At 30.5% G+C, this 20695-nt stretch overlaps 1 protein-coding gene across 1 annotated transcript in view; it reads right to left on the reverse strand.

Annotated features, from left to right (window-relative positions):
• Positions 1-15332, reverse strand: part of Lar (tyrosine-protein phosphatase Lar) — a 187645-nt gene extending 172313 nt beyond the window's left edge. The window contains 2 exon segments of the mRNA XM_011495886.1: positions 9285-9443; positions 15206-15332. Of these exon segments, the coding sequence (XP_011494188.1) occupies positions 9285-9443; positions 15206-15209 (163 nt within the window). The 5' untranslated portion in view covers positions 15210-15332.
• Between the last annotated feature and the right edge of the window lie 5363 nt (positions 15333-20695).

Below are 20695 nucleotides of genomic sequence, written 5' to 3' on the forward strand. Positions count from 1 at the left end.
AAATGCACTCTGAAAGGTATATATACCTTTTATAAGCTTCCTGGGTATAGAGAAGTTGACGAAAAAGTACGTATACTGATAGTAAAAAAAAAAAAAAAAAAAAAAAAAAAAAAAAAAAAAAAAAAAAAAAAAGCAAAAAAGCAACAAGAAGAACAAAGTCTGTATATATAGAAGGTGGGAAGGGTACAAAAATTACTGGACGACAAGCGAACCGGCTACGATGGAAATTCGTAGGTATAATTTATGTGCTAATTAATAGGTAATTAAGGCGGCCACTTTTTCAAGCAAATTAAATTCGAGCCCTCAAACTATCTCGTACATATAATAAACGTAAGCAAAGTTGACGTTTTTTCTTGAATCGCTGTTAAAAAAAAAAAGAAGAAGAAGAAGAGATGTAGAAGTATGGTAGTGTAGTGGTGGTGGTAGTAGTAGTAGTAGTAGTAGTGATGGTAGTATAGTGGCGGTGGTAGTAGTAGTAGTAGTAGTAGTAGGAGAGTAAGAGACATGAACTCTTTTTCTTCCAACTTCTCACTCTCTCGCTGAATGCCTTCCAAAGCTCAGCTGTACGGGTGAGAGAGCTGACATGAATTTCCTTGTGCGCTTTTTCGTCCGATGACTTGCCGCGAAGGCGGCAACTTCGAAACTTCCGTCTTGGACTTTTTGAGGTTCAGTTGCCTCGAGATCAGTTCTTAATCGAGACTTTTCCTCCACCCACTTTCTCTTTGCACGCTTACCCTCTCCCCCTCAACTCTCTACCGCTCCCTCAACACCCACATTCAATCTCTCCCTTACTCCCATTCTTTCTTTTTGGCAACCATATAAAGCAGAGAGGTTTCCTCCGCTTCTTCATCTTCGACAGTCTTTTAGCCAACGCCAGAGCATACTGTCGACTCTCATTCATTAAAAAGAATCCAGTCGTTTACTTTTTTCTGCTTGAAATTCGCATGGTCCGAGTCAGTGATTAAGCCCATGGATTTAAGCGCAGCAAGATCGATGGATAAGCAAGCTTATTCCGCAATGAGAGACCGGTTTCTTATAAAACGTTGAATATTTTTTGCAGATTAAAAAAGAAAACGTAATAAGGGTAAAGAAGTATTTTAATCCTGGAAGGAAAGTTCTTTTTAAAGGCTTAAGAAATGACGCGAGTCGTTGAGGTATCATCTACCTTTTAATAGAAGAAGTGGAGTATAAAGAAAAAGGGCTCGGAGCTGTTAACTGGAAAAGCTGGAAGTAACTGGTAGACGATATATCGCTGTTTCTCGAGCTTAGCCAAACATACCCTTGTTATTCCGCAGAGGTTGCGCGCGCAACAAAAGTGCATCCCAGGTTCCTTTCTAATTTTCAGCTTCCGACCGCTCACCAAGATAATGACACACATTCTTTTTCTTGGCACACCTTGAGCCTCGATGCATTATCATTCGCCTGGGACGAAAGCGGGTTGCTGGATTGTCCTTTCTATCTTCGCAGGCTCGCTTCTCTTATACTTTTTTAGTCCCCGCGGCGAGCCTTTCTACCTCGCTTAAAGGGATGATAAACAAGCGGCGAATCCGGTGTTGGCGCGACTCGAAAGGAAGTATAGACATTTCAAGCGCGAGAAACGCTGACTTTTCATACTGGAAGTGAGCGTATTTTTGTATGTTACCATCTTTTCTTTTGCTCCCCATCATTAATTTTGCTTTTCAAATCTCCTATGAGCCTTACTTTATTTTGGGTCATATGTTTTAGGATATTATGGCAAGCATTTTATTTCTTCTTTTTTCTTCTTCTTTTTTTTTTTTTTTTTAAGTAAATATGGCCACTCGTTAAGTCTAATTTCAACGGCTGATTCATCTATAATGCACTAGTGACGCTTACACGCAATTCTCGTTATTTTTTCAAATATAACTATCAGCTATTCACTACAGTTATATAATTATACATTATGGATCTCTCTAAAAATGAAAAATACAAGGCTACAAAAACGTCGGATTTTACTGTTTCGAAAAAAACAACAACTGTTTTTCACAATTCACAATTTCATTCCCAATGGAAAAAACAGGCAAAGAAATTTATTAATCTGAATAAAATATGAATTTAGAGTATTAAAATAATTGAGAATAGCCAAAATATTAGAATAAGTAAAATTACAAAGAAGTTTTAGTATTATAAAAATTTGAACTATTCGGTCTGATTTAATCAATACAGTAACTATTTTTTTATATTAAGCTATCGAACGTTTCCTGCGCAATTCTTATTCTTATCCTACGAGTAAAGAAAAATATAATGTTGGTAAACTAAAATGTTAAATTGACATCTTTATCAGTTTCTTTATTCTACGATAGAAAGTTTAACTAGAAAGAAAATAATTCAAAGTATATAAATATATAATAATTTTAATTCTCGCATTAATTCTTTCGAAATTATCTAAATGCCATTGATTTTGATCCTTGGAAACTGATTCTCCTTGCAGAGGTTAATTAATTAAAAGGTTAATTGTATATTTAGCAAAGAATGATGAACGATGTCTATAAATAATTATTGTAAAGTAGGTAAATATATTTATTTGATCGAGAAATATTGAATTGTCGTATGTGTGCTATTTTAAAGCTCTCACGTCAAATATGATAATAATATCCTTAAATAATAAGCTTCCTAATAGTCTATAATTATCCGATAACAGAAAGTCTGTAATCTTAAGTGCACCTTTCGAATGACGCTTAAAAAATTTCGCAAGAATGTTAATCTATTATCAAATCTTCGAGCCAGTGGTTCGCAAAAGAGATTAAAAAACAAAAACAAAAGAAATACAAGAAATAGGCCACGAAACTTTTTCTTTAACGAGGAAAAAGCGCAAAACAACGATGAGATGCGACATCCCTGTCATTCGCCGGCCTTTGTCTCTTGTCTTTGATGCGAGCACAGTTCGCCCGTTTCTTCCGTTCTGCCGGCAAGCGACGGATAAACAAAGAAGCGACGTAACGACACTAACGATACGCTAGAAAAGGCGAAACCGATAGAAAGTAGATAGTCACGCATTTTGCGGCCAAGGAAAAAGCGCGACAGTCAAAATTCCTTCCGCGTGTGCGAGCTGAACCACGAGCGGTGAGAAAAATGCGCTCTGCATCTGTGTCTGACAAATAAATGACAGGTGTATTAAGGTCCCTTGTATCGTGCAATTGAGATGCTTTTGACTTTAGCAAAGAAGATGGGTAGAAGAGAATTTCTCGTCAATTATGATTGATGGTTGCGGTGGTGGAGAATGTGGGGTGAGGGTGGGGGCTACTGTCTATTAACGAATGAATTGGCTGAAATTTTTTACGGTTTCGATCAAACAGCTTCAAGCTTCGCATACAAAAATGTAATTCATCTGTTATATTTCTAATATAATTAGAATCTTCATTCCATTTACAATGGAAACTGTATTTTAGAAGAAGGCAATTTTAAATTGTTTCCACCAATACTTTGTATATTTGATGATATTTCTTTACATTTAAATAACGATGTTATTTATAATAGTTTTATATCCATAATATAAAGATCCATAAACTCTTATCATGATGTTTAAAGTAATCTTTCGAAACTGTTCGGTCATGAATATAACTAGACTGCCAGAAATGCCGTTGAACTTGCTATTATGTAATATACAAATATAAGTGAGCTTTCAAGAAGGCAGTTAAGAAGAAAGGAAAACGAATGAAAAAATCATGAGCTACTCTAGCTTTTTTATCTCTCTCATTTTCTTTGGTTTATTTGTAATATATATAAATATAAATTCAGGACGGAGAAAAAAGTCTTAGTTATACCATTTATGACCGTAATAGTGTGAAAACATGGAATACTGGAGTATCGAGTTGCGTGGGGGGGGGGGGGGGGGGGGTTTTTTTTTTTTTTTTTTTTTTTGCGGTACGAACAAAAAATTGATGAAAAAAATAAAAATAAAATAGCCAAAATACTGTAATAATGCAATATTGGCTACAAAATCTTTATTATCCAGAGTAAAATTTCACTAATTAACCATTCAGTCATTCAGATGTTCAATAACATAGTTTCTCGAGTAACGAGAACACACTTCCGTGCATTATTCATAAATTAATTAAATATGATTGAAGAGAAACTTTAAAATGACGCCCCAATTAATATTACGCATCGAATATAATTTAATGTAACGATATAAGTTTAGAATTTGTATAAATACATTGTTGCCGCGACTGTGTAAATGAAAGCGTTTTTGTTAAAATTTTTGTTAAAATTTACCTTCCCAGGAGAATAATTTAAAATATGTTTAATCTCTTTTCTCATGGAATGTTATCAAAAGTAACGGCATGAAAGCCTCAGTGCTTGAACAATTTTTAGAGGTGGTTCATTAAATTTTACAAATCTTTTTCAATGCGTGGATATGTGTCACGACATTATGTAGAATTTAAATACTTCAGAATTTCAAAAGGAATTCACATCTATCTCATGGTATTCTTATAGTTAAGCATTGGCCTTGTTACAATCAGCATTCTATATAATTTGTAAAATTTGTCAAATATAGTCATAATATGAATATAAGTATACAATTTATAATAATTCCATTGTTACTCGAATAGTTGCAATATACCGTTTATTAATAATTCAATAAAACCTCATCAACTATAGTATTATTAATTTGTTTTATACTTTATCTTTAAAAATACATATGTTTTATACGATTTGCAGTACTTGCTTAAAGTACCTCATATGAATGTAATCATCTATGAATATAATCGACAGTAACCGTTCACAGTAATGTGTTGCAATATTCGGTTGAAAATTAGCCGATTCTATCACAGCTCGAAAGCTTAATCCCAGTAGCTAATAAAAAAAAATAAAAGATAAATAAAATGATTAAAATAACATATATGTATGCTTAATAATTCCCGTTTACACGTAATGAAGTAAGCAATTTTAGTAATGAGATCGGAACCACCAGCAAGAGAAACGTCTATATGGAATCAACAGAGAAAACAGTAAGGACGTAACGATCGCGTTAAACCTCACCGCAGCAACATTGTAACTATTCGACTTATATCCATTCCACTATACAATAGAATCCTGTAACTCGAGTCGAGGATCTCGTAATCAGAAACGCAAGGAAAGCTCTTGCACTGTTTTCCTTTTCTCGCTCGTTTTCGAATAAAATGAGAAAATTGTCTCTAACTTACTCTCTCTCTCTCTCTCTCTCTCTCTCTCTCTCTCTCTCTGTCTGTCTCCTCGTTATCACGTGCGCTATATTCGTTTACAGCCACATTGGGCTTGTTTTCATTATATTGCCAGGGTTATAGTGGGAGCGAGCGACTGGAACGCGTTTCTAGCGGAAGTAACAATAGCGACAAATCCAATGGTGCTATATCCGGTGCAATTCCGGCACTACCTTCACTGTGCGGTGGTGCCACGACTATCAGCTCATGCTATCCCAACGAAAGCGATGGAAAGTGAGAGGAAAGGGAAATACTAGAAGCGGCGAGCGAGAAAGAGAGTGGGCGCGGGAACGCGAGCGGGCATGGTGGGGCCAGTGAGAATGATGATTGGGGGATTGGAGGGCGGGAGGGGGAAACGGCATGGAAGAGAGTTCTATAGGGCGATGACAGTAGGGAGATTGGCGTGGCAGCGTCTTCGGAGGAAACTCATTGCTGCATGCGGAACAAGCCAAGCGGAATCTTCTTTGGAATGCCAGACAGACGACAACAATGGATTGCTTTCGCTAGAATTCTATATCTTTCTATCCCCTATTACCTATCTCTCACCCTCCGTTCCTCTCTCTCTCTCTCTCTCTCTCTCTCTCTCTCTCTCTCTCTCTCTCTTTCCATCCCTTTCGTGGTTTTCTGACTTTACTGACAACGTAAGAATTGGAAATGTTGCGGATTGGGTTATAGTGACTTCTTTTATTTATTTTCTTGTTTATAGTGAAGTTCCGGACGGTTTAAAAAAGAAATGTAGGTTACGCGAGGACGGAAAGTGATTCTATTATGTTTGACGAGAGGTATACACGGAGCATTTCTATCAAGGCTTATAAAGATAAGTTTGGATCAATTGTATAGTATTTGTTTGCATTGTTAAAAGTGTAATTAAACTTTTACCGACCTTTACTCTTATATAATGTCTGTGGATAATATTGATTATAATAAAAATGTACACATTATATAATAATTACTATAAAATTACCGGATAATGGTGACTGTGGTTATTTCAATAATAATACGCAATTTCTCACACTATTCGAATTCCTTGTTCAAAGTTATATTTAATTCGGTGCCAATTCGGTGCTAAAGAAGACAAATTTAGCATCTTCTGGAATATGGGACAACAGCTTTAAAAAAAAAAAAAAGCCTATAATTCAACCGGATCATAGTATGAATTTGAAGAAAATCGAAAAATTACATATAAAATCGTTAATTTTTAAATCAAAATTTTCCAATTTCATAATTATTCATAAGTAACCTAGTTAAAAACTTTTTAAGAAAAAGAATTTTCAAGATTCATCTAAAACTTTTTTCATCATTTGACCTATCTTTTTACATTCTTTTCATCGTTTCAACAAATTTTACACGGCTTAAAGGATCAACATTTCACTTGTAACTTCATTAGTTAATTTCTCAATTAAGGAACAGGTTAAGTAGATTCTCAAAGCAATTTTAAGATTGTAATTTTTAAAACATACCACAGCAATTTTTTAAACATTAATTTTTTTTATCGTAGACACCTTATTTTTTAATTTTATAAATAGTTGTAAGACAAATAGATACTCTCAATAATTGATTTATATATTCTTAAATAGTCGTGCCAAGAACTTCATCGTGTTTATAATTATTTGAATTATTTGCCGAACAAATGGCATTTTTAATAAATATTATTTACGGCGTGTGTAACTAGTCATTAGAAACGTTACATTAACAACCACAACTCAGCTAAGTAGAAATTTTATACATGTTTTTCAACTTGTTTTTACAATGTATTTGTAAGCATTAGAGAGTAACGGTATAAAATTAAAAAAAAAAAAAAAAAAAACAAAACATAAAATGTTATAAAGTTTTCGATAATATAGAAAATATCGTACATGTTGGTATACGTGTGGTTAAATAGAAATAAAATTAGTTTATCATTAAGTTTAACCAGTAGAAGTAGCGATTAACCGGAGAGAAGGTAATTTTCTTCTGAGTAGAAAAATGTTTGTAAGAAGCAGTGTGAGGCGAACCAATAGATTATAGATAAAAGGAAAGAATGGCGAGTATCGAAATTATAAACTCACAGGTAGGAATTATGAAAACTATATATATATATATATATAATCCACCTCGAATGTCGCCTAAAATATCGGGGGGGGGGGCCTCCCCCTACCGACAAAGACTCCGCGCGAACAAACAAAAGGCTTTAAGGCTTACCTTCATCGTCTAACTTTCCTCTCTCGTTCCTCTTCCACCACCGCCCATAACTCCCTCTCGTCCTTAGATGTAATGTCGACAACGAAAGGGATTCAAAGGTCCTAGCGTGTCGGTCGAGTTTCGAAGGGGTTTGCGGGGAGCGTAGAGCGATGAACGGCGGAAGGGAAGAAGGGAGGAAAGGAGGCGAGCTTGCGTTTAAGCCATTTAAGAAAGGGAGCGAGCGAGATGTTCCTTCTTTTCTGGCAGATGCGGGAACGCAAGTTCTCGGAAGGCAAGCGCCTTGCAGTAGTTCTTTCCCATTAAGCGTCCTTCCGTCTGGTCGCTGGCGCGGAGGCAGCGCCGTCCGCCATTAAGATGCTCGTTCTTCCGTAAAATGGAGGGGGAGGAGTCCTGGGACGCGAAGTTTAAGAGGGATGAGAGGGCAGAAAGATGTATTTAATTTCGCTGGAGCCGTTGCAGCGTCTGCACGCCGACGCGGGTTAATCGTTATATTAAGGGAGGCCGATTAAATGTGTTGCGCCGCGTATTAGCACGGGGAGGGTTTTCTTTTTATTCCAATGAGGTGACGCCTTAGACGAATGGCGGTTTGAGTATCGGAGGTATAAAATTACATGGTAATGTCTGCAGTGCGGAGAGGACGGCGATATTTTAATGGATTCAAAAAGGCAAAGTGCAGGCGTCACTTTTGGATGTCTGATTATAATGGGATGAAATGTAGTTGCTGTAAAACTTTAAATTATCCTTGTACTTTAACTTTCAAGATTATGCACCGAGTAATTAAATTTAAATTTCCATCCATATAGATACTTGTGTTTTTAAGGATTATTGTGTAATTGAGCTGCACTCAATTATAATCAAAACTACTTTATTCAATTATGCTTTCTTAGATATTAACAAAATTCCTTATTACTGTAATAACATCGAAATAGGTCGTAATAATTTAAGGTCCGTATTATCAATGGCGGTGTAAAATAAAAATCTCTTAGTAAAGGGCTGCGGCTTCTCATAAAACGTCCTGAGACGCTTTACGCGTTAAATAATGAAGTCTGCGCTTTAATGTAAAATCTTCTTTGATGTGCCTTAATTGTAGAATTATCGGCATTTTATGATAGATATATCATCCACTAAATAAGGATTATATTAACATTACCAATATTGCCAGGGCCAAACGTTCGGAAGGAAATTCTTTATTTCCAAGTCGGCGGAATCACCCGGATTCATAAATTCATATTCGATTCATAAGGTCATACGAATGTGCCCGTTTCTTTGTTTCAAGACTAAGTATATTTGAAATTAGCGGAAAATTACTTTGGACGATTGGCTTAAATATTTGAGTTTATGAATAACGTCTCGATTGGGCGAAAATTATATTAAATAAGAAAGTCATTTAATAGATCGAATTGTAAGTTATTCTATTTATTCGTCATTTAGTCAAAGACATTTTTCTCTCTCCGTTATTTCTTCAATGTTTGATTTTTTACCTTTTTAATCGGACAATTATTACAACGATTACTCGTCGGACACTTAAAGAAACACATCAAAGATATTACGAATTGGCATTAGGAGCAGTATTAAATAGTATTTTCAAGTAGCGATTTTATTAGAAAATTACAAGATCAAAATAGTCAATCTAAATCTAAATTCTAACTAAAGAGAGAAAAAAGAGATACCCTTGTTAATAGGGAATAGCATCGGAAATGCCTTATTAATGTTCATGATTTTTTTTATGAATTTTTACATTTCTCGTCTAAATCAACGAATTTAATGAATGAATTCGGTCATATTAGCGCTCGTCCAGCGACTCTCTAAGCACTCCTAATATAAGTGAATTTTCCAACCTGAATTCGAATTCGAAGTCGAGAATTTATGGCGGAAAAAGTAGTGAAAAATTCATTGGCTTACCTTCATAAACTGTGAGTGTTGCAGTCGCTGTAACTGCATCGCCAACGCCATTCTCTGCAAGACACTCGTACTCGATGCTATCGCGTGCCATTTTCACCGGTTCGATTCGCAACAACGTGCCATTCGCATACTGATGAACCAAGAATCGCGATTGGTTTGCTGTGAATAAAGCAAAGGGAGTTTCGAATGTACATCACAATAATTGATCAATAGATAGATTTTCCAAAACAGAGGAAATTATAAAGCAGGACTATTGCGTGCTGCAAAAGACTTTTTTTCTTCATATGGGTTTCATTTAAAATCTTATAAGTGATAGGATTTTTCATGATAATTATGTACGACCGTATTTATAATGATTGATCGAGCCAAATATTTAAAAATATCAATTTATTAGCTGCACATAAAAATGCAAATTCTATTGGCCTTTAATATAAGCACAATAATAATGAAATACGGGCACGAATAGAATTTTTTCTTTATTTCGACTGCTTTATACAACAAGAATATCTAAGTATGGTAATAATAGAAAATCGATTTATCGATGATTAAGATTAATGATTGCTTGAAATTTGGCTATAGATTTCTTGCTGTCGTGTCGAAAACAAAATTTGTATATTACTACGAGACGCCATTTGTCTATTATTAATATTATCACGATTCTTCTAGATTTTCTAATGGCATAATTATCGTACGTTCAATTTTATTTCACACACACACACGCGCGTACACACACACACGCGCGCGCACACACATAATACGTATATGTCTTCAATAGAAAAATATTATCTAAGTTATTTTCTAAGTTGTTCTAATAGTCTAAGGTGCTTTTAATACTCTGTTCTCTATAATAGTTTTTGAAGTTACGACTCGGTGAATTGTTTTGAAAGTTCAATGTTACTTATACCCATAATGTCACTTTCAAAATTACCAAACTACTTTTACATTAATATAATTGTTGAAGCAGATTCGCTATTATTTGTTTTTTTAACTACTTTACATACGAAATATAACAAATTGATGATTAAAAATTTAGCGTGAATATAGAGAGAAAACGTTAATTGAAACTAGATAGCAATTAATGCCTGATCAAGATTAAGTTGGATATTGATTATAAGTATAATTATTAGAATTATATAATTATTGTAGAAAATTACTTTTTTTTTTAATTTCATCCTTTTTTTAAATATTATCCTGATGGAGATGAATATATGTAATAAAGAGGTACATCATCGTGTAATAAAAACCATTAAATAACGTTTTCATCATATTTTCCACTATTATTCTCGACAAAATCATGAAACATGAATTTATGAAAAAGAAAATTTTTTTTCACCTGAATACTTAATCAATGTGAATATTGACTTATTAATAGGTTGACGTATAGTTCATTCGTGGATGCTATTTATATGTAATTGACACTTTAATGTATATAATATAAAGAATACCATATATATATATATATATATATATATTTTTTTTTTGTTTGTTTTGTTTTGTTTTGTTTTGTTTTGTTTCAATAAACTTGTCGCTTTATTCGAAAGGAAATTAATAAATACGCAAACGCTTCATATTTAGCTCGTGCACCTTATTTACTCTTTCATTATCTTAACGCTACTTATTATACCTCGGCTAATCCAATTTTTTTCAATCTCAGGTGAAAAGCGATTGTAGTTGAAAAAATTAGCAAGAGAAGAGCCGATTCAACTCGCTCGAATTTTATATCGATGCTAACATCTATTGTTATAGTTATGCCAACGGCCCATTGAACCCTTTAATTGGCAAATATGGCGATCTACTTTAACAACGTCTGCTTTAAATCTATCTTATGGATAACGCAGTTATTATTCAATAGAGGGAATCTATTCAATGTACTTTATTCAATGTTAAATTATCATTTTACACAAGCTTATATTTTGCTTCAATGTTATCTTTTTGGTAAAATTGAATGATCGTTGATTAAAATTGCATTACTTACATTATATCATGTTATGAAAATACTATTTAGTTCAATTGAATTGCCTTTTAAAAAGAAAAATGTGCTTTAAAGGAGATTAACAGGGGATATAATATTATCATTGTAAGATATATATTATAAGTAATCGATTTGAGAATAGTGAATGTTAAATGAAAGAAAATTTCAGAAATTTTTAAATAATTTTTCCTCCAATTTCCAACATCTGTGTAATAGACGCGAATAATAGTATAAAAACCATTAGTATAATAGTTCTTACAATATAACGATACATTATAAGTTTCTGTAATCATTTACTATATCAATTTTATATCTCGATTTCACGCTAAAAGTATGTATTACGGAGTTGACTGGTAACATCATAATTTAAAATTACGAAATTTCATATTTGATGCCATTATATAAGATATATAATTTTATGTTAATTTGATTTATTACATTTACAGTTAATTGTGCGTCTATAATAAAGATTTAATTTGATATTTTATAATATTTTATAATGATTAAAGTAGTAGTTCGTTCTATTAACATTATTTATTGTATGAAGCTTTTGTATTTTCTCTTATAAGTTCATAATTTGTAATCATTGGGAACTCTCTTTCGCTGTGAATTGGCATTTAAGTATAACTGACATTAATTCTAGTAACACTGAATGTTACCAATCAAATTTCATTGCGGCAATGCTTGACATTAGTTGACGATACAAACTTTTTTATTAGCAAAAGTTGAGTGTGCTACAGGAACGCTCAGTTGGCACTAGTGACATAGTGGATTGGACAACTCAGACTTTTAAGTATACGTTTATGACCGTTGAATAAAGCATTATGAAGTATTGAATTTGAATTGAAGAAATTTCAAATGATTAAATTTGGTTTACTGTTATTATGACACAAGTATAAAGGATAAATTAATATTATCGATAAATTATATAATCAAAAATTCAACGAAACAAAAGTGGTATACTATAAGTAAGCGATTCAATCCAAAGCAATTATTTATAATAATATTAATAAATAGAAAATTTAAAAGAAAAAAAAAAGTAAAAGAAAAACAGCACCTTAAAAGAAAAGCCAAGATTATATAATAATTATATAATATATGGAATTTTAAAGCGAATTTATTTTACAATATCCAATTAAATGTGTTTAATAATAAAAATAGACCTTCGCAAATAGTTCACTAGATTGGAATAAAATGAATTATTATTTTCTTTATTACTTATTTTAACGGTTTGTTACTGGGATATCATCCGAATATGATTATTTCGAGCGTTGATACTAAATTTAGATAGTTGAATCTAATACAAGGACGAAGGTATTTTACTAAGAAGTCTTATTGTGAACATTTCTCTTCTAAATTTACTGCATCGTATTTCCAAGCATTAAAGAGCAAATATTTCAACAAGGATTGGTTCTATTAGTGTGCATCAATGATGGTCATTTGTCAACCGGTCCGCCTGGTTGAGTGCTAAAATACGTATATCTATTGTGAATTTTACTTGATCAGTATGCAATTTGTTAAGAAAATTAATATAAGAATTTACTCGCACTGTAGATGAAAATTATTGTTATCTTATTCATTATACTCTTCATAAATACTACATTTTGTTTTCATAAATACTTTAATATCTGGACATTTAGATACAATCAACTATTTTTCATCTGACAAGCGTAAAGCTTAATCAAATGAAAATATCATTGCAACCAATTAACATGTATATCGTATGCAAATGAATATGAAAACAATTATTATAACAATATCGATTATTTCCGTCGTATGAAAGTTTTCAAGAAGAAACTAGAATTATAATTTAATATTCTGGGTTATCGAACATAAAATATACATTTTATTCATTTTCTATTAATCTAAGTGTAGAAGTCGTCGGGCACTTATAGATTTACATTTCATAGTAAATAATTTTTTTAGGTTAAGATATGCTGGAGATACTGGCATTAACAGATCAAATATATCTGTATATAATGAAATCCATTCGTTATTTTGACTTAAGGCAAATAAAATTTTCTTCCGTGTAGTTTAAATTTTATCCATTTCATAAATCAACATAAATTAAAATAAATTAATACTGTTACTTTAATAATAAATTAAATTTTAAATCTTAATAAATTTATAAAAGTTGCAGGAATACTTTTTTTTTCTTTTTTTTTTTTTTTTAATTAATCCTCTTTTATTCAACTTCAATATTTGACTTATTGTACTATTATTCATTTATAACTTATGTTTATATTAAAGTATTTAATAATATTGCGCATATTTAATATGTATGCATTTAATATTAGCATAAATATTAATACAAAATCTGTGAACTCTATCCACATAAAATTTCAATTTATATTATATATTTATATATATATATAAATACACTAAAACTAGACGTTAATTAAAATATTTTTTCAATTTTAAATCACTGGAAGATAATCGAGATAATCTTAAAATCTTTACTTCCATATCTAAAATATTTTAAATGTTTATTTATTCTTCCCACATTATTTTCATTTATTTTTGTTAATATCACTCTTATTATTCGTAATAAAACATCGATTAATCAATACATTTACCATACGACAACTTTTTCAAATTTAAATAAAATTATCAAATTCTTAATTGCTTTTTTCCCTAAACTCTGTAATCTCTATAATTCTTGTGCATAAAATCATTTCATATCTTTTTTAATATATACATAGGCAATTTAATTATAATTCATATTTATTTAAGTTTATGGGAAATGTATTCAAATTGTATATATCGAATTATTAATAATATAAGAACCATAATAATATTCAACATGCACATGTAAATAGAGTAACGTTATTTATCGGCACATTTTTCTCTCGAATATTTGTCATCGTTATGTTTTTCATAATATTGCTATTGCTTATCGATTTTCAATTTCGCTTTGCATGAATTTTGACTACGTGATGCTCATTGTTCCCTAACATTGCGTTGTATTGGCACTCATTGCTCTGCATTTAAGTACATCTTAATTTGCTAACACCTACGTAGGCATTACAAGTAATTGGCACATTTTCGATGCCAGTTTCCACGCAAGTTTTATCACTCTTCTGCAATGCAACGACAAATGAATCGAAGCGAGATAACAATCCAGTTAAATTAAAGTCAGCTCTCTTGTACGAAAAATAGTTGGAAAAAGCAGACGTTAAAGCTTTATAGGTTTGAAAAAAAAAAAAAAATATTTCTTTTTTCTGTTTCGTTCTCTTGAACATCGTGCATATCGTCATTACGATGAGATATTTATGTTTTATCATTTTTCTCTTTTTATGAAAACGATGCTTTTAATATTGTAATATAGATTCATAGATTTTTCATTATCTAAACAAATTGATTAATTTGTTGAATGAAATTTTTAGGAATTTATAAGGCCACTACGGTAATAATTATTATTAAAACTCTTTGATTAAAGAAAATATTTCAGCTGTATTAAATGCTGTTCTTTGATATACTTTGAAAATAAATAATTGAAGACATGCAATTAACAAAATATGCATGCGTTTAAAAGGTGCACAGAAAATGATCAAAAATTTGTTGCTTTTAAATTAAACGAAGGATTAAATAATTACCCAAATGTGAATAAAATTTTAAATAAAACAAAAGTACAATGTACAAAGTTTTTTAATTTTTCTACATTAATATTTTACAATTAACAATTGGTAAAATTCTTTAAATAAATAAGAAAAATACTGAATATCGCATTATATATTTCAGATATAATTAAATATATTTGTAAAATATTCGTTCTTTATGCATAACTCCAAATGTAATAATTATTTTTTAATTATGTTTTACTCGATGACAATAATTTCATATAAAATGAATCTTATACGATTCTAAATAAAAGTAAATTGTTGCAAAATAAGTTATGTGGCATTGAAATAAATGATTAAAATGTCAGTTCAAAAGCAATATTACTTACGCATAATTTTTCTACTGTTTTTACGCCAATGTATTTGTGGAGGTGGTGAACCCGAGGCGCTGCAAAAGAAACTGGCGATACCACCGGCTTTCACCGTCTGGGATTGAGGCTTCACCAGGAACCTTGGCGGGCCTAATGACAGAAAAATGGCAATAAATGCTCATTAATGCAGTTCATTTCGTTTAATATGCAGACTAAGCTCATAAATTACAATAAATATACAGAAAATGCAGAGACGACACACAATTATAAAATGGCTGGACCGGAGGCAATGGCTGGGTTCTTATGTTTGCAAAATTTATACTTACCGTTTTACAACTTCACTAACAAAGTTGTATATAATTTTATTATTATCGATTAATAGTAAATTTAATTTTATATATAAATTAATCAACAAATACGCCCGACCGACAATTTGTTTATGAAATTAAAGCAAAAATTGTATATTAATTAGATTGCCCGAACTTTAGAAGATATGGCATACAGAATAACAAAAACGAAAAAAAAAATTGTTTTACATTATTTGCGATATCTAATTTAAAGACATAACAAATAGAATATTTCAAAATAATCTATTTCTGTTTGTAATAAAAGGTTTTAAAAATATACTTTTGTTTATTATTGTGAAAGTAAATCCTTAAGTGTTCTTTGAGATAAAATATTATGATTTGGTGAATACTAATAACCATTAGAATGAAATCGTGTTGATTCTTGCTAATAAATTTATAAGAATATTGTGAAATATTTTGTTATTATAAAGAAATTTTTATTGTATGAATTAGACTGATATGAATATTTTAGATAAAATGAGAAATATTAAGTGAGTATATTTACGGATGCAAATTATTAAAGGATAAAAATTATGGAAATTTTTTTAGATAGTTGGATACGAACTTTGAAAGTATTTCATAGATTAATGAAACATTCATTGTATATTTAAAAATATTATACGCGGATCTATGGATATTATGATAAAGTGCAATTAAAATAATATTCTTTAAGCTGTTGTGTCTGGATTATAAATAAATACTTATATAAACATATTTAACATATAAATTAAATACACTCCGATTGTCTATGTAAAGTTCAATTTACATAATTTTCAAGATATTTTTTACTAAGCCATATAAAATAAAGCTGCTCGAACTTGATTAATTACAACATTTTTATAACATTTTTCTTTTCCTCATATAATATTCGCTTACGGATTGAAAGGCTTGTAAATCATATTCTTGCGCACCAAGTGATATTTTACCTAAGAATTTAGTGTTCGAAGCCATCTGATATACAGACTCTAATAATCATTAATCAGAAAAGATCTTCACCAGTATATGAAATAGTTAAGTATCTCTAACAACAATATTTTACGAAGCAAAATACACCAATCAATAATTTATGTAGATGATGGGTATCCTTCACTATTAAAGAGATGAAAAAGGATAGCAAATTTTATTGATATTACGTTTTTTATAATCTATAAATTAGTAGAGTCGCTTGGTTTAGTTGTTGGAAAGATATAAATGCGTTAAGCTTTTCTTTATTTTTGAAAGTTTTATGTTCCGCTTATTTCAAAATTGTTACATTTTTATATCAGGTTATATATATATATATATATATATATATATATATATATATGCATCATCTCAATGTCTATAAAAAACTTGTTTTATAGTAATAATGTTATTATATGGTAATTTGTTATTTATTTTCTTTTTTAATATCAAGAAATTTTTTTTGTCCCCATCAGTTTTAATGTATGAATCGATTGTTTTTGCATTCGATACTTTTTTTTTGCTACTATATTTTATTTATATTTTATTTTAATTATGTAATTAAGTATGTAATTAAATATTATTGTTTAAATATAAGATACGGATTTCCTTAAATATATCAAATAACTCTTAGAATCAATTTCTACATTGTGTTTTTTCTACGGAATTTCTATTTATTTCCGATAAAATATAAATAATTATAATGAAAAGCTTTATTTACGTCATACGAAAGTATTGAAAAAGGATCATACAATATATTTCTAATATATTTTTTGATTCGTAATTTTTTATATTATCATTGATATGCATCTTGTATGAAATTAATCTTTCACAATTGGAATGTGTTTTTTATTCAATAATTTTAATTAATAAAATTATAACTCTTGTAAATTAATATTAAAAACATGTTTATTAACTTATTAAAATAACGTCTAAAAACTTCAACATAATTATTTTGTTTTGTAGGTTAAATACATATTGTTACAAAAGGATTGAATATTAATGGAGTAAAATTTTATTTTACAGTTTATAGTAAAAAAAAATTGAAATCTACTCTAAAGTATTCTTTTCTGAAATACAAAAATAAAATAAAATTTTTACTTTAAAAGCTACGGCAAAGTATCTATCAAACCCCGCCTTTATCTTTTTGATGGTATGGGCAGTTTGTATAAGCAAACTCTTTAAATATTTTAGAGCTCTATCTTCATTCTATATTCTCTAGCTATTCACAATAACAAATCTCTTATCGTGCGAAATTATTTAATTTTATATCAATTTAAAAGATAAAATTAGATAAACTGTATTCATACGCATTCTTTACATCTTTATTTTGTAATCGGGGAGCTATTTTGCTTTATGAAATAAAATAAATCCACATTAAGTAGCTTCGGGTATTATCATTTTATCTTATAGTTGCTGAAAAATTAAAGATCCATACTAAATTTCTAGTTTTTATAAGTTAAATGAGAAGTTATAATTGGAAGACGTTATTAAAATCAAGTTTCCCAGTGCGTGCAATATGGACCAGTGCGTGTAATTTCATTATAAATGTTCAGAATACATTTTGCATTTTATCGTGAAATTAATAATCATCTTCTTTCTTCCTTCTCTTTCAGGTTATATCAATCATCCATGCTGGGACATGGGTTGGACCGCATTGAGTAAGAGCTCAACGAATTTTTGTTATTTATTATGATTAACTTGGTATACTTTTTGTTCAAATATACAAACTAAATAGATTGAATGAAGAAGTAAAAAAAAAGAAATAACAATGGACTTGAAATAATTCTATTTATGAATATTGCGCAAAGTATTGACTAAATAATGGTAACAAGAAATAATCTAAATAACAAAGTTAATACTCGTTTATGTATGTATGGGGGTGGGAGGGAGGGAGAGAGAGAAAGAAATGCGCGCGATTTTTTTTTATACGGCGTAAATAATACTTCATCCGCTTAATGACGATTATTAATGAAGCAACTTTTACGCCGTCCATGTCCACTGTTAATTTAAGGCACCAAAGCACGCCTTCCATTTCTGCAATTTTCAGGTGCCGATATTTATGATCTCACAAGAGAAAAGGGCAATACCGTTAGAAAGAAAAGGTCCATACATCAGAGAACCGCGAGGAAAATGCAGGCGCAGCGCCACCGGTAAAAGACCCGAACAATACAAAGTGCCCGGCACGTTCGGGACTTTTTCTACTGACCTCCTGTGCCGCCGCTAGCGATATCGTTGGAAAACTCAAAGAGGATGAGGGGAAAAGAGTGTTGTGTGTGTGTGTGTGTGTGTGTGTGTGTGTGTGACGGAGAGACGGGAGCTTTAAAGTTGTACATTACTGTTTGGAAAGGGACGAAAGCCGTTGCGGTCACGAGCAAATGGATAATGTTTTGTCGAACGGAAACAGGCGGCGGCGCGCGTTCCGTGTTTTAATGGCGGAGGGAAACGCTCGAAATTAAGTGCCCCCTTCCCCATCTGCTTCGGTCTATGCACGCATTTCTATACATAGCGCGTATTCACGCGGTTGCAAGTACACGCGCTTGGAATAATACGTGAACGATTGATGGAAAAGTAAAGGAACGTCGAGAGAGAAAAAGAGACGAGTATGTTGGATTGAACGGATTTTATTAATTTTTGTTTCCGTAAATTCTGCTCTATAGGACGATTGAAAAAGTATATTCAATATAGTATATTGAAAAATTATCGAGACGATTGTTGTTGCTATTGATTATTGCAATTAGATTTTCGATATTAATTATTACTTTATTTTTTAATACCAAATAGATTAAATAAATATATATATATATATATATATATATTGATTGGTAAATAGTTCTTAATTAATAATACATCAATGCAAACAAAAGTTAATCATTTTTCCTAAAAATATAACATTAAATAGTTATAAAATGTTTAATTAGTTTGAATATTTTTATATAACCATATATTTATAGAATAACTATTTAATGTTTCATTTTTTAAATTTAATTTTTAGAAAATAACATTCTTCTTCGTAATAATGTATTATCAATTGAAAACTCTTCATAAAGATGTGTACTATTTATCAATAACGTTAATATTTTTAAAAATATAATAGCATAATGTTTTCAACGCCATGTCACTGATTCTGCATATTTGATTGAATACAAACTGTGTATTAATTAACGTTGGATCAAGTTACCAATTTTGGGATGGATACTATTTTAGTTATTATAATTAAATTTGATACTTGAAAGTAGGATTCATTATGCTATGGATGTAAAATAATTATTAGAGGTATTGCAAATTTGGACAAACATGTAATTTAATTTGAATTAAAGCTAATGACTAATTACATATTTTCAGCTCGAATTTTATATTATAATTACATAGAAATCACATCAATTTTATATTATTAATTAATAAATAATATATATTTTACGCACTGCATTTTTTATTTACCACCTTGTATATCTGTATATCGGCATACGTTTACTTTTTTCTTGTTTCTTTTCCTTTTGAAGCAAAAAGTAAAGTAATAAATATTAAATGGATTTGATCAGGCGTGCGTTCAAAATTTATACATATCGTTACCTGCCTGACAACTCAAAACTCTATCTAGTATATTTATGAGATAGCTAGTCATAAACTATTAAGAGAAGTTACGTTTTCTAATATTACTTAAGTGAATGCATTTTTATAGACAAATTATTTTAAAAACCGAGTTTAATTTACGGTGAAATAGAAATAAATGGATATTAAACAGTTCCGTGATGGCATGGCAATGTAAACAAACTTTTTTTTATCTATAAATTTTCGTATGCAGATATGATTGTTTCATTTAGTACGATTGCCATTGTTTAATAACAAAATTTGTCTAAGTTTTACTTGATGTATCACTCGTATCGATTTGACTTCGGCTATATAATTTATAGCTCTTTGAATTATAGGTCAATACGGAAGACTTATTGTATTGCTGAATCGGTTAATTCTGATTTTATTTGCAGTACATTAGAATAAGGAAATAAGAAATGTTCGATAAGTGTGTGATAGAATATGTATTAAGGAAATTGCAATTAATGAATCAGAACTAATTTCCGTCAGTTTGTAATTCGATATCTATACTTATTTTATGCATGTAGGAAAATATTTGTATAACCGAATTAATTCTTAAAATATCAGGCTACGTAATTTTAGAAAATATATTGAATTACGTATTTCAATGATATATATTAGCGAG

This window comes from Ceratosolen solmsi, unplaced genomic scaffold (genome assembly GCF_000503995.2).
Source record: "Ceratosolen solmsi marchali unplaced genomic scaffold, CerSol_1.0 scaffold11, whole genome shotgun sequence".
NCBI classification, from domain to species: Eukaryota; Metazoa; Arthropoda; class Insecta; order Hymenoptera; family Agaonidae; genus Ceratosolen; species Ceratosolen solmsi.